This window comes from Nicotiana attenuata, chromosome 8, assembly GCF_001879085.1.
Source record: "Nicotiana attenuata strain UT chromosome 8, NIATTr2, whole genome shotgun sequence".
Classification (NCBI taxonomy): Eukaryota; Viridiplantae; Streptophyta; class Magnoliopsida; order Solanales; family Solanaceae; genus Nicotiana; species Nicotiana attenuata.
Window position 1 is genome coordinate 33,666,185 of NC_031996.1, and position 14,317 is coordinate 33,680,501.

The following is a 14,317-nucleotide window of genomic DNA, read 5'->3' on the forward strand; positions in this document are numbered from 1 at the left end:
GCGCATAACACCTAAATTTTTCGGTCCTAACAAAGACAGACATAAAATTACATCGAAGGAAACTATCTGGTACGACTTATAATTTCTTCGGATTCATGCAAACTTAGGAACAAAATAGGCAAAATGAAAGAAAATGATCTTAATCGGGAATACTTAGTTAAGAATACGTTTTAGACATTAACACTTTTATTGAACTTCTAATACTTTTTAGAGATTTATTTGTACTTGCATAGTAGTGACATGAAATAATTTAAATGAAGTAGTAAAGATCAAATATATATGGTTGACATCAACTTGTTTAGGATTAAGATGTAATTTTTGTTGAAGCAGTTATGAAATATTGAAAAACTTAAATTGAGAATTCTTTCAATTGAATAGTACTTTTAAATTTTAAATTTGTCCATATGGAGTATATAAAATTTAAAGGAAATAGACAATGTCAAAAGTGGAAGGTGGCCTGTTGTTTTGGGGAAGGAGAAAGAAATCCGCTGTTAGAATAGCCCATTGGAATAGTACGTGGCCCCTGGTTTTTCATTTCCATTCACCTCTACTAATTATGGAGCTTTTCTTTCAGCCATCCCAATCCACTACTCCTCCATTTATATACCCCTCCCCCCATTTTTTACTCATCTACTATCAATCACATCACAGCAGGGGAATGCGAAATTTCACTTCTCTGTTTTTTTTACCACTCAACAACTCCTACATGTAATATATACTGCTCATATAAAACAGTAAAATTTTGTTGCTCTTCTTTACATGAGTAACGTAACGCCTTTTTTGGATATATACCCCAGATCGTAATTCGTCTTGAATATATAATTGAATATGATTAATACTTGGGCTGAGAAAAATATAAGTGATAGGAAAGATAAGGAGTACAGTAAGGCGAAGAAGAAAATGTCAAGGGTTCAGAAACTCTATGAAACTTGCAAACAAATTTTTGCTAATTGCGGACACGGCGTTGTGCCGTGCCCGGAAAATGTTGAACGTGTCAAGGCAGTTTTGGGTATGTTGTTATTCTCGTTGCTTTTACTACATCTTTACTTGTTTTACGCATTCAATGTTTTGGTTAGATTCCTGTGATTTTAATGTTATACTACTATTGGTATTTTGGGGGAACTTGTTAATTTGTATAAAATGGTGCCATAACAATTCTCTAAGTGTACTTGTTTTAAGATACAACCGTACAAGGTGCAACTTTTGAAAACGGGGCACATAATCTGACATTGATAAAATTGATCATGCATTGCCATTTTGAATTCGTTCATTTTAAAGTAAATAATGAAACTCTTAATCTATTTCAGTGTTGCACTATCACTACTATTTTCCTTCAATGGTTATGGCACCCATTCTTTGGAACATTAGTTGTATGTTTCTCTTTTAATGGTCTCTCTCTCTCTCGCTCTCTCTCGTTGAAGTTATATTTATTATTTAATGCTTACCGTGATAGCTTTTATCTTATTAAAGAGTTCAAATTTAGCAAAAAGAGTTACAATGATGAGTTTGTTAGTATATTTTATCACTTTTAGTACGACAGGATCCAGTTGTCTTGTCATTTTTCTTGCTTTTCCTCTCCCATTACGGAAATGCCTTATAGATTTTGGATAAAGCTGCTAGCATAAGCTGAATTTGTCTGCAATTTTGGTGTAAGAAATATTTGTCTTGTTGGTTAAAAAAGGAGCAACCTTTTCTGGAATTGGGACCCAAATAACTGCGACTTTGTTCCCTTTCTTTCTTTCAATCTTTTTTCTTTTTGCTTTGCTTATGAATGTCCAGGATTTGAGGATGAAGACTACTCCCTTGTTTCCTCCTTCCCCCACCCCCCTCTTATTATATGACACTGTGTAACAATTTGCTCCATTTTCCTTTGTACAGCTGAAGCAGATGTTGGCTTGAGGCCGAATATGCCATATTTGATCAGGTCTACAGTATCTGATGGACCTCCTAAAATAATGTACCTGCATCTCCATGAATGTGACAAATTCTCGGTATGTAGCCAAGGTCGAGTTTTCATAAGTTTACTATTTCACTAAAAGATTTAAACATATATATACACTTGAATTTTACACTACTATTGTTGCTTAATCAGCTGCTTGCTTCATTTTTTTTAGTCACTGACCTTACTTATTATTAACCGTTGTTTATAGTTATCTTTTTAGGTGACCTTTAATTTGTTTATGATTATCTTTAATTTAGGTGACCTTATAGGTTAACATTCTTCTATATTGTTAGTATATAAAAGTTAAATGTAACTTTTTAATGAAAAGAATTTTCTCTTTCACTTCTCCCTCTTCATTGAATTCATAGTTTGTTTCTTTTTTGGTAGATCGGTATCTTTTGCTTGCCACCATCACCAGTCATTCCTCTTCATAACCATCCTGGAATGACAGTTTTCAGCAAGCTTTTCTTTGGTAAAATGCACATCAAATCTTATGATTGGGTGGATAATCTCCTTCCCCATCAATCTACTCCAAATGCCAATATATCTAACAGTAAGTTCGTTTGAGATTGCTTATCTTGTTAATTTACTCTTTGAGAATGGCAAGTTGCATGGATTCTTTTGTGCTTCCCTTAAAAATTAAGTCAGTCCCACCGTTTCAAAAAAGATTGTCCTAGTTTGACTTGACACAAACTTTAATGAAGAAGGAAAGACTTTTGAGATATATGGTCTTAAATAAGACATAACATTTGTGAGACCGTAAAACTTTTGAAATTTGTAGTCTTGAACCTTTCATAGCATTTGTGTGGCTATAACCGCTTCCTATTAAGGAAATATTGAAATGTGCCAATCTTTTTTAAACAAACTAATAAGTAATAGTGTCAATATTTTTTAAACGGATGGAGCAATATAAATTCAAATTTGAGAGTGCAAGTAGTTATGAATGCAACTATATAATAATATGATTATTCAGTCTATTCAGTATCCTATGCCGCACATTTAGAAAATATAGTACTCCCTCTGTTCCAGTTTATGTGAACCTATTTCCTTTTTGGCCCGTTTCAAAAAGAATGAACCCTTTCTAAATTTGATAACAATTTAGCTTGAACTTATAATTCAACTCTTAATGAGAAGCTTTTACAACCACATAAATACTCTGGAGCCCTTTTTGACTTGTTTAGGACCTCCAAAAGTCTTCCTTTTTTCTTAAGCTCGGTGCCCAGTCAAACAGGTTCACATAAATTGAAACGGAGGGAGTAGTAGAAATCTTGGCTCCCAAAACCATTATTGAGATAACTCGAGTTGGGATACTATAACAAGAATTTTCTAGTTCACTCAGAAAACATGGTTGTCCGCTGACGAACTCACTCTCCTTACCTTAGAATTTAAAGGAGAGTATGAAAGAAGTTTTTTTCCATAAAGAAAAAAAAAACAGTAGCTTTTTATTTCATTGGCTGGATAGTGACGTGTACGAGTTGTCTTCCTGCACATATCACATATGAATGAATTCAAGATTTAGAGTTGTGGGTTCAATATTGTATGTATACGTTTAAACTTTTTCCGCATAGTATATCTAGCTCAAGCTGAATAATTCTGTTGAACACACGGAATTTGCCCCTCTATCCTCCTCTTGTACGAAGTCTTTAAGTATAACAAGAATCACTCTTTATCAGATGATACAAGGGATTGGACTGGACTACGTCTTGCAAAGTTGAAAAAGAATTCCGAGTTTACAGCTCCTTGCAAAACATCAATCCTCTATCCAGCTGATGGAGGAAATATGCACTCCTTCACAGCAAGGACAGCTTGCGCTGTGCTGGACGTGCTTGGGCCACCTTATTGTGATCCTGAAGGTCGTCATTGTCAATACTACTATGACTTCCCATTTCCCAATTTCTCAGGTATAATGCATGCACCGTACATTTATTGAAAAAAATCCACTTCTCCTTCTTTAACTTGATTCCTTGGAGTGTTCAATATATGTTATATACCTCTAAAATCTAATATCTTACCTATATACGCAGTGTAATTTTCCGACGAAGGGTGGTCAGTTGACCACCCTTCAAAACATGTAGCTTCACCCCTGCTTGGAAGGTTATTGCTTTTCTTTTTGTTTGATTATTCGACATTTGAAATCTATTACTCTTTATCAAAGATGATTTCATTTTTAGAGATACCTATGGTTAATGGCAAGAAACCCTTTAATTTATCATTCCACCTGACCCTTATGCTTATTATTGTCTTTCTAAGTATTCTCAAAAGTAGTACTTTGATTTGATTCTCAAAAATATACACCAATGACATATATAAAGTATATTTCAAGAAATTGTTGGCAGTGAGCAAACACAAGTAGACTTTAAAATACTGCCAACTTGGCCAGCTGCTAGAATCATTACTATTATATTGTGTATTCCTTTTTCCCCAAAGTTTACCCATAATGGTTAATTGATTTGATTGATTGTACTTGAAATGACATTCTAAATACGGAAATATTTGTGTCTCCGACATTATCCATATATCCACATGGGAGTCCTAATACTAGGTTTCTTGTTTTTCTGTCTAATTTCTTTTTCGTTGTCGATATGTTGAAAGTACAGTAGATGGCTTGTCAGTGCCTGAGGAACAGAAAAATGAATATGCGTGGCTCAAAGAGAGGGAGAAACCTGAGGACTTCACTGTAGATGGAGCATTGTACAGTGGACCAGATATTATAGTAAACTGAAAGAATTCCTTGAAATTCACAATTGAAGCAGAAAGAAAACTTTACTCCTCCCCCACTGTTATGAACGGCCCACATGACCAGGCCCAGACTTTAATCTTACACAAGAAGGCCCAAGTACCTTAAGGGACGAAGGGGAACACGTGAATAATAACCAACTTGTGGCGCCAAGGAGAAGCGCACGCTCTAAGCATCTTCCAGTGAAGCTGCGTGATTACCAGCTCCAAGCAGGAAAAGCGTGACTCTAGAAGAGAGCAGAATACATAAAGAAAGATATAGAACAAAGTATAAATAGAAGGCAGAATAGTAGAATAGGCAGGCTGTTGTTAGTACTGATTTCTTCTGTTTCTCATCCCTCTCTCAGATCCTCCTTCTCCTCCCCCTTTCTTTTTATCCTTGTAATTTCATTCAATTCTTCCTAATTTCCAGTAGTAGTTGAGTAGCTTGTGATTTCCCAATCTATTCAAGTAATCAAAGAAGTGTTGGTGAATCTGTTTGTTGCATTGGTGCTTTCATTCAACGTCCACTATGCCGGACTCTACACTCAAGTCCTCCACGGGGTCGTCGATTTCGCAGGAGCTTGCTGAGATGCGTGCTTCAATGGATTCACACCATCAGGTTCTGATGGATTTGGTTACGCAAATGGCGGAGGTTAGGGTTAGCAATCGCTCACCCGATGCTGACGATTCCAAGGTACGGGCGATTACTGAGGGTGATGGCTCTCGTCACCATGCGAACCACAAACCAGCTCGAGTTGAATTTGGGCGATTCAAAGGTGAGGGTCCAGCCGCATGGGTTTTCCAAGCTGAGCGTTATTTTGATTTCTATGGAATTGCGGCGAATCACCAACTGTCCTTGGCTTCATTCTACTTGGACGGAGAGGCACTTGAGTGGTATCGTTGGCTGTTTCGGAACAAGCAATTGAGTGATTGGGCTAATTTTGCAGCAAAATTGGTCAGTCGTTTCAAGGCAAGGCACCTCCTGGGACCGGTGGGTCGGTTGTCTAAATTGCAGCAGACCTCCTCCGTTGCTGATTTCCAAGCTCGATTTGAATCAATAGCTAATGAGACCGAGGACCTTACGGAGTCAGTTTTGGTGGAATGTTTCACTTCGGGCCTTCGACCGGATATCCAAACCTCTGTTTTAATTCATCGGCCCAAATCAATGGAAGAAGCTCTTGAGGCGGCCCACTTGCATGAATAGTGAATTGCCTTAGAGAAAGGGCCGGTTCGACCTGCCTTTGCCCGAACCCAGCCTTTACTACCTACACCTTCGTTTATCCCTAACAATCCTATTAACCAAAACTCCAAATCCCTAATGCCCTCTGCCCCACCATATACCCCACACCGTATTCCCGTCAAACGTCTCACTCCGGCGGAGCTTCATAGCCATCGGGAGCGCGGTTTGTGCTATCATTGTGATGAAAAATACTCTTCCACCCACAAATGTAAAAACCTTCCCCAGCTCTTACTTCTCGCCGACGAATCCGATATTCCACCGCACTTTCCCGAGAGCTACAACTCTGATGAACTGCTCGCCGAAGAACTGCAATGTCTTGAGATACAGGAGCACTCTGCTATATCCTACCATGCCCTCGCTGGGGGTAATTCCCCCACTACCCTACGTTTTACAGGCCATATAAATGGCTCACCAGTGTAGGTTCTTAAAGATGATGGCAGTACCCACAACTTCATCCAAACAAGGGTAGTCAAATTCTTGCAACTTTCAGTAGAGCCTATCACGCCCTTCTCAGTGGTGGTTGGTAGCGGGCAACGTTTGCGGTGTGAAGGTGTAGCTCGACAGGTGCCCTTGACGGTTCAAGGATGCAATATTGTGGCTGATTTCTATGTGTTACCATTACATGGTTCTGATCTAGTGCTTGGGGTCTCTTGGCTCGCCCCATTAGGACGCGTGGTAACTGACTATGGTGCCCGTATCTTTGAGTTCAATTACAATGGCAATCAGTACTGTTGGAATGGAGAGGGTCCTCCCGCGGACGCTCAACCAGTCCAATTACATAGCCTTCGACGGTTGGCTGCCACGGATGCTGTTGCTTCCTATTACTGTTTGATTGCCGAAAGCCCGGATTTAGAATCCACCACTTCACCAGCTATGGAGGAATTATTGTCCTCCTTTGCGGATGTGTTTCAGAAGCCGCAGGGACTACCTCCCACTAGACCCCAAGACCATGCGATACATTTAAATCCGGGGGCAGGCCCGGTGAATGTGAAGCCATATCGTTATCCTTACTTTCAGAAGCAGGCTATGGAGCAGATGGTAGCGGATATGCTTAAAGAAGGAGTTATACGAGCCAGCACCAGTCCTTTTTCCTCTCCTGTTTTGCCGGTACGCAAAAAGGACGACACCTGGCGCTTTTGTGTCGACTATAGAGCATTGAACGCCATCACGGTAAGGGATAGGTTTCCTATTCCGACTATTGATGAGTTGTTTGATGAATTGCACGGGGCCAAATTTTTTTCGAAGTTGGATTTATTGTCTGGTTACCATCAGATTCGTGTCGGCCTTGAAGATGTTGCAAAGACAGCTTTTCGAACTCATACCGGTCATTTTGAGTTCCTCGTGATGCCGTTTGGATTGTCCAATGCTCCTTCTACATTTCAGGCTACCATGAACACTGTTTTCCACCCGTATTTACGTCGTTTTGTGCTGGTCTTCTTTGACGACATACTGGTTTACAGCCATACTTGGGAGGAACATTTGGAGCATTTGGATCAGGTTTTGCAGCTGCTACGCCAACACCAGTTAGTGGCCAAACGTGCCAAATGCCTTTTCGGACAGACCACTGTGGATTATTTAGGGCACGTCATATCACAGGAAGGCTTAGCAGTAGATCCAAACAAAATTGCTGCTATTACACAATGGCCCAAGCCTAAGTCAGTGAAGGACGTTCGTAGTTTCTTGGGGCTTGCGGGATATTACCGGCGCTTTATCCATTGTTATGCTTCTTTAGCTGGACCCCTCACTGACCTACTATGCAAGGATTCCTTTGTCTGGACGAATGCCACGCAAGCTGCTTTTGATACTTTGAAGGATAAGCTTGGCACTACGCCTGTATTGGCTTTACCCGACTTTAGCTTGGAATTTCAGTTGGAAGCGGATGCCTCAGGGCAAGGTATTGGCGCGATTTTGTCTCAAAAGGGCCATCCAGTAGCATATTTTAGTCAAAAGCTCAGTCCTAGAATNCCTCGCATTCATCCCCACATCAGCTGAGTCCACTCTCTTAAGCGACCCAAAATTTTAAATTACAACACGTACCTTTCAATTACACATGAGATCTTCTAACGTACACATAAGGATCACACCACTTAAGAACACTCCGCAGGAGATGACCCACCTGCTTCGCCTCAATTCAGTATTTCAACATACCTTCCACCATCATATACGTTACACAATCATTTAGTCTTCCTGAGTCTGAACTCATACCGCCACATGTAATGCACTTCACTTTCCAACTAGGAGACACGAAAATATTCTTCACGCGCCCATAATTCGGGCTACACATCAAGTCACAATAGGAATCGAACACTTAATAGTTCATTTATTATCCAGCAGACTTCGTCGTCACTACCAAGTCATATAGATACATCCCGCAGTACTAATATACTCATCACATGGATATCCAACCGCCATTCCGGCTAATAAGGACAATACCGAACGTACAAGTTCAAAGAACTTGTTCACACAATCAGCACCTCGGTGCTCAAGCCATAGGCAAAGATCCGGCCTCAAGTCCTCTATACTGGCCCAACATACTCACGAAGATCACCTCTCGCCCCTCGATCGGGGAATCATAAACCGTCAAGGCACATATAATACTGAGCGCTCAGGTGCGCATACAGACGTGAGGAAGGAATTTCAAGAGTTATATCTCAAGTTGAATCAAGTACGCACGATAAGAATTCCAAGAAAGTGAAGTTTTCCTAAAGGTTCTACAGCCTCTCGAGGATAAATACAGACGTCTCTGTACCGATCCGCGAGACTCTACTAAACCTGCTCATGACTCGTGAGACCTAGTAACCTAGGCTCTGATACCAACTTGTCACGACCCAATTCCCATACCCGGTCGTGATGGCACCTCTCGTAAAGACAAGGCCAGCCAACTAACCCAAATCCTTTCACTAACAATTGTTAAACATAAATGAATAGAAGATACAACTTAATGGCATTAGAAACTATTAATTACTGCCCGACCGGGGTGTTACAAGTCACGAGCATCTAAGGAAACCTTAACACAACTACAGGCCAATAAATATATACAAGTATAATTTCTGGAAAAAACAAAAGACAACATCCGGTGCCGCGAACGCTGGCAGTCACCTTGCTAAGCTACAATAACAATACCTTCAATCCGCTAATAACCCGCTACCGGGTGAACGATACCTGCAACTACACGCGAGGTGCAGGGAGTAAAGTGAGTACTTCCAACTCAGTGAGTAATAGAAGTAAATAATAACTGAGCAACATGAAATCACGTAAAGCAACCAAGGGGCTGTACAGAAGCCGGGTACAATTTCCGAGAAAACAGTGAAATCAAAGAACTCTTTAAAAATGTTTCGGCTCAGTTCAAATCTCTTTTGAAAATGGTCATTTCAATAATTACGAAAACTGTTCAAAAAGTTAGTGCTGATTACCACAGATAATCCGCCCCTCGGGCACAAATACCACAGCATAGCAGGTAAAAATGCAAATAAGTATGCAAGATGAGCACATAAAAGTTCGCCCCTCGGGCATGATTTTTCGTTACTAGTCAGTCATTGTTACCTGACCGGTCAGCCATTGTTACCTGACCAAATGCGTGTTTCAGTGCCATTGTTACCACTAGTCAGCCATTGTTACCTGACTGTTCAGTCATTATTACCTGACCAAAACACGTATGACAGTGTCATTATTACCACTGTCCAATTCTAAATGGGTACCCACGCTCACTGTGGGTGTGCAGACTCCGGAAGGGCTCCTACAGCCCAAGCGCTATATCATCATAAGGCTTGAAAGCCTGTACATATCAACATGAGGCCTGAAAGCCTCCTCACAATACACTCGAGGCCTGAAAGCCTCCTCACAATACACTCGAGGCCTGAAAGCCTCCTCACATCGCTCAGCATAACCTCACATACGTCCGGTCCCGTCCGTACCTACTAACTACGTACCGTAAACCCGTTAAAAAGNAGCTTGTCAAACCTGCCAGCAGATGAAAGATTCCCACCAATTACCGGCTGGCCTTCTCCAGCCCTTGCCTATACCGGACCAGGTCTTTGAGGATATTGCCATGGATTTTATTACCTGCTTGCCTAGCTCCAAAGGAAAGGCCACGATTATGACTGTTGTTGATCGGCTGTCCAAGTATGGGCACTTTATTCCTTTGCCTTCTACTTTCTCTACTAAGGTTGTAGCTGAAGCTTTTGTGGTTGGGGTTGTTCGTCTACATGGTCCTCCACGCACCATAGTGACTGATCGCGACCCCCGTTTCATTCATTCTTTTTGGAAAGAGATGAATCGTTTGCAAGGAACAACTCTGGCTATGAGCACTGCATACCATCCCCAAACTGATGGACAGTCGGAGGCCCTTAACAAGTGTGTTGAGCAGTACCTTAGGTGTTTCATCGCTGATAAACCTCATGAGTGGGTTTCTATGGTACCGTGGGCTGAATTTTGGTACAATACCTCTTTTCAATCCGCAGCGGGTATGACTCCTTTTCAAGCATTATATGGCAGGGAACCTCCCACTATCGCTCGTTACATTCTTGGTAGCAGTTCCAGTGATCTTGTGGAGAGCTACCTATTGCAACGAGACGAGGTTCTTCTCCTCCTCAAACAGAATTTGCTGAAGGCACAAGGTAGAATGAAGAATATGGCCGACAAGCACAGAACTGAGGTGTCCTTTGAGGTGGGAGATTGGGTTTTTGTAAAGTTAAAGCCTTATCGACAAGCCTCGGTGCAACTGCAGAAGCATCACAAATTTGGGCGTCGTTTCTTTGGACCCTTTCGTATCCTCAAGCGAATTGGTGAAGTTGCTTATAAACTAGAGCTGCCACCAGATGCCAAAATTCACCCTGTTTTTCACGTCTCTATGTTGCGTCGTTGTATTGGCCAACCTGACTAGCAGGTCACTCCCTTGCAACTCTCCGATTTTGTTCCCGAAAGTGACCACCATGATTTGAACCTTGAGGACAAGGTTCTTTCCGAGGGAGAGAGTATTGTTATGAACGGCCCACATGACCCAGGCCCAGACTTTAATGTTATACAAGAAGGACCAAGTACCTTAAGGGATGAAGGGGAACACGTGAATAATAACCAACTCGTGGTGCCAAGGAGAAGCGCACGCTCTAAGCATCTTCCAGTGAAGCTGCGTGATTACCAGCTCCAAGCAGGAAAAGCGTGACTCTAGAAGAGAGCAGAATACATAAAGAAAGATATAGAACAAAGTATAAATAGAAGGCAGAATAGTAGAATAGGCAGGCTGTTGTTAGTACTGATTTCTTCTGTTTCTCATCCCTCTCTCAGATCCTCCTTCTCCTCCCCCTTTCTTTTTATCCTTTTAATTTCATTCACTTCTTCCTAATTTCCTGTAGTAGTTGAGTTGCTTGTGATTTCCCAGTCTATTCAAGTAATCAAAGAAGTGTTGGTGAATCTGTTTGTTGCACCCTCTCTTTCCTTTTTACTTTTGAGTCCCTTTCTTTAACTCTATTCAGTGGTGAATAGTCAAATAGGTTTTTTTTCTCTTTGTTCTTGCAATAGTTCATGTACATATATAGCAGATCATAACAAGAAAGGATAGATGCACCGAAAAGTAACGTTTTTCCTTTCGTTTTGCAAATCGTAAGAAAGGGTAGATCTGTATACACTAAGTTCCAGTTGTGCATAAGGATCAGATTATATTAGGTCTAATGTATGCACTTATGTAGCTTTATGTGTTGGGATTACGTGAAGACGTTTGGGCTGCTGGTGTTAGCCCTTTTGTATTTGGGCCTGGCCCAGTTTATTTTATTTTAGGAAATTTTACACCCTATAGAAAAGCTTAGTACCCTATTTATTTTAAATAAATACCATTTTAAAATATTACATCCTATAGATACCTTTTATCCTTTATAGCAAAATATCTAATTATAGTTACATCCTACATTTAAGGCACCATATATGCTAAATAATATTTTTCTCTCTCCTTTTTAGTCTTTTCTCTCACATAATCACCGTAAATCTTACTAACCACGTTCTCTCTCTTTTGCATACACTTTACTCTCTTCTCCCACAAACCCACGATTCATACCTCTTCTCCCACCCAAATTCTCTAGGTCTCCGCCATTATCACTCCCCATTTCTTTTCTCTCTAAAATCACTGTTTTAGAGCCGATACAAGTGCTTAGGGTAAGTTTAATTCTTAGATTTTATCCAAGGTTTTATTGATTTCTCTTTTCTCCCAGTAAAGATCCTCAATGGAATACGGCGGCACCGGAGGCGGTTTTACCTGCATCAGCGACGGTGGCGATGCCTCTGAAACTCACCGGAAAAAGAAAACGTTTCTATCGGCACATAGTGCACCAAATTCAAAGGCTTGAAGCGTAAGATATGCAATTTCAGAAACACAATATGTGCCAATATGTCCAGCAGTGGCCTTTAGACATTTGGATAAGAAGATAAACAATAAATTGGGGCTGACAATAAAACTTTCGTATAGCTATTTGTATTCAGTTGTATTCGAATGTATATTTCAGTTGTATTCACATGTATTCAGCAACATTCATTTATATATTTTAGATGTATTAAAAAGTTATGCGTATTCTCTTGTATTCAGTTTTAGTCAGTTGTATTTAACTATTTTATTCAGCAGTAGTTAGTTGTATTCAAGTGTTTTATACAACTGTATTCAGTTGTATTCAGTTGTAGTTAGTTATATTCAACTATTTTATTCAGCAGATTAGTTGTATTTTGTTGCATTTCAAGANCTACGTCGGTGGGTGATTCTATTGTGGTGGATCGCGTCCATTGTTCATGTATAGTGGTTATTGGAGTTTTCTAGTCAAGCTTCTACTTCTTCTTCTTCTTCTTCTTCTTCTTCTTCTTCTTCTTCTTCTTCTTCTTCTTCGATCATAATAGTGTTTTGTGAGTGAAGAACTTTTACAGTGAGTATCGATGGTGGGTCTGGATTTAATGGGGTATCTGGATGATACTTATATATATATAGTTATCCAATTTATTAAATTTTTTATATACACATTGTACAAATTTTGTATATAAGTGTATCTTGTATTTTTCAGTTTATTTTGTATATTTTTTGTATAGTGACAGTCTGTTTTGTATATTTTTTGTATATTGACAGTCTAACTTGTATAGTGACAGTCTATTTTGTATATTATAGTAACTGTCTATTTAGTATATATTTTATATAATGACAGTCTATTTTGTATAGTGACATTCTATTGTAAATAAAAAATATGCAGAAGAGACAAAAACAGAGGAAATAATCACAAAGTGTTGACCAAAAGTTGCAATAACACAAGATGATTAGTTCTTGGGTCACATTAATCTAAAAATCATATTAATTTTTAGATACTCCAGAATATTAAAATCATTTTACAGAGATGGAATAAAGAGAAACTCTTAGAAATTAAAGAATAAATGACAATAATCCCTTTCTGTCAATTCTAATTTTCAGGGGCAAAAGTTCGACTATAGTATATACTTACAATCAATAACGTCCTGTTTAAGGTATTATAAATTGTCACAATTATAAACTCTAAATTGGGTAAGTTTTATTTTAGCTTTTGCACAATCAAAGCAGTAAGCAAATATTCCAGAAAGAGAAACACAAGTTCTTATCATAAAGAATCAGAATCAAATTAAAAAATCCTTAGAAATACATAAATGGTCAATCAAACTAAAAATAGAAAATTCAGAAAAGGGAAAGAACTTTAATTTACCAGAGGATCAAAAATTGATAGTATAAAGGTGTGTTTGAGTTGAAGTCAAGGTTTGTATATAGCGTTTAAGTTATTCCCTTTGTTTTTGCTGGCGTCCGATAAGCTATATAAGGTTCAATATCGTTTGGAAAACGATTGTGAAGAACGAAAAATACGAAAATTGCTGAAGAAAGAAGCAGAAAGCGGTAGTTTGGGCTAGCCACCAGAATTTCTTTTGGGCTATAAATTGTGTATTGTAATATTGGGCTACCGAATGATATAGATTTGGCCCGAGTGGCTATAAATGATATTTGCTCTTTTAACTAATGCTTATTCTTAATGCGTGAGCTCCTTTTAACCCATTCTTAGGCTTCTTTCAACTAATACCAAGATTTTTCCATCTATACCTATTTTAATCATGGCAAGCAAGAGTGATGAAGATCATGTGAAAAAGATGACTCAAGTTTTGTCAAGAAAGCTCAGGCCAAGGGGAGAATTGTTAGGGTGCTTCCCTGAATTTTTAATCTATTATAACTCTTTTTCTTGAAGGAAAGGAAAAAGACTTCTAAAATGAATAAATCTCCTTTATATAACTTATTCTTGAAGGAAAAGTCTTCGACATCTATAAATTGAGGATCTCTGCTTCTCAAAACAACAACAGCAACAACAACATCCATGATGTAGCTATCAAAAGAGTCTTCTTTAAGGGGAGATTTTTCTCTCATTAGTTTTTTGTTTTTA

The 14,317-nt window shown here is 39.2% G+C and overlaps 1 protein-coding gene across 4 annotated transcripts; it reads left to right on the top strand.

Annotated features, from left to right (window-relative positions):
- On the top strand, positions 585-12,450 carry LOC109231233 (plant cysteine oxidase 2-like). 4 transcript variants are annotated; one of them, XM_019396823.1, is made up of 5 exons: positions 585-1,009; positions 1,879-1,991; positions 2,330-2,495; positions 3,616-3,843; positions 12,101-12,450. In XM_019396823.1, exons 1-5 carry the CDS (start codon positions 829-831, stop codon positions 12,172-12,174), a joined length of 762 nt encoding a protein of 253 aa, XP_019252368.1. In that variant the 5' UTR covers positions 585-828; the 3' UTR covers positions 12,175-12,450. The 4 variants fall into 4 exon arrangements, with proteins under 4 accessions (XP_019252368.1, XP_019252365.1, XP_019252366.1 ...); XM_019396820.1 differs by having other exon boundaries at positions 12,106-12,448; XM_019396821.1 differs by lacking the exon at positions 12,101-12,450 and adding an exon at positions 4,540-5,151.

Coding starts and splice junctions, on each gene's coding strand:
- LOC109231233 (XM_019396820.1), top strand. CDS start 829: ATGATTAATACTTGGGCTGAGAAAAATATAAGTGATAGGAAAGATAAG. Junction 1,992..2,329: donor ATGAATGTGACAAATTCTCG/GTATGTAGCCAA, acceptor CTTTTTTGGTAG/ATCGGTATCTTTTGCTTGCC. Junction 2,496..3,615: donor AAATGCCAATATATCTAACA/GTAAGTTCGTTT, acceptor ACTCTTTATCAG/ATGATACAAGGGATTGGACT.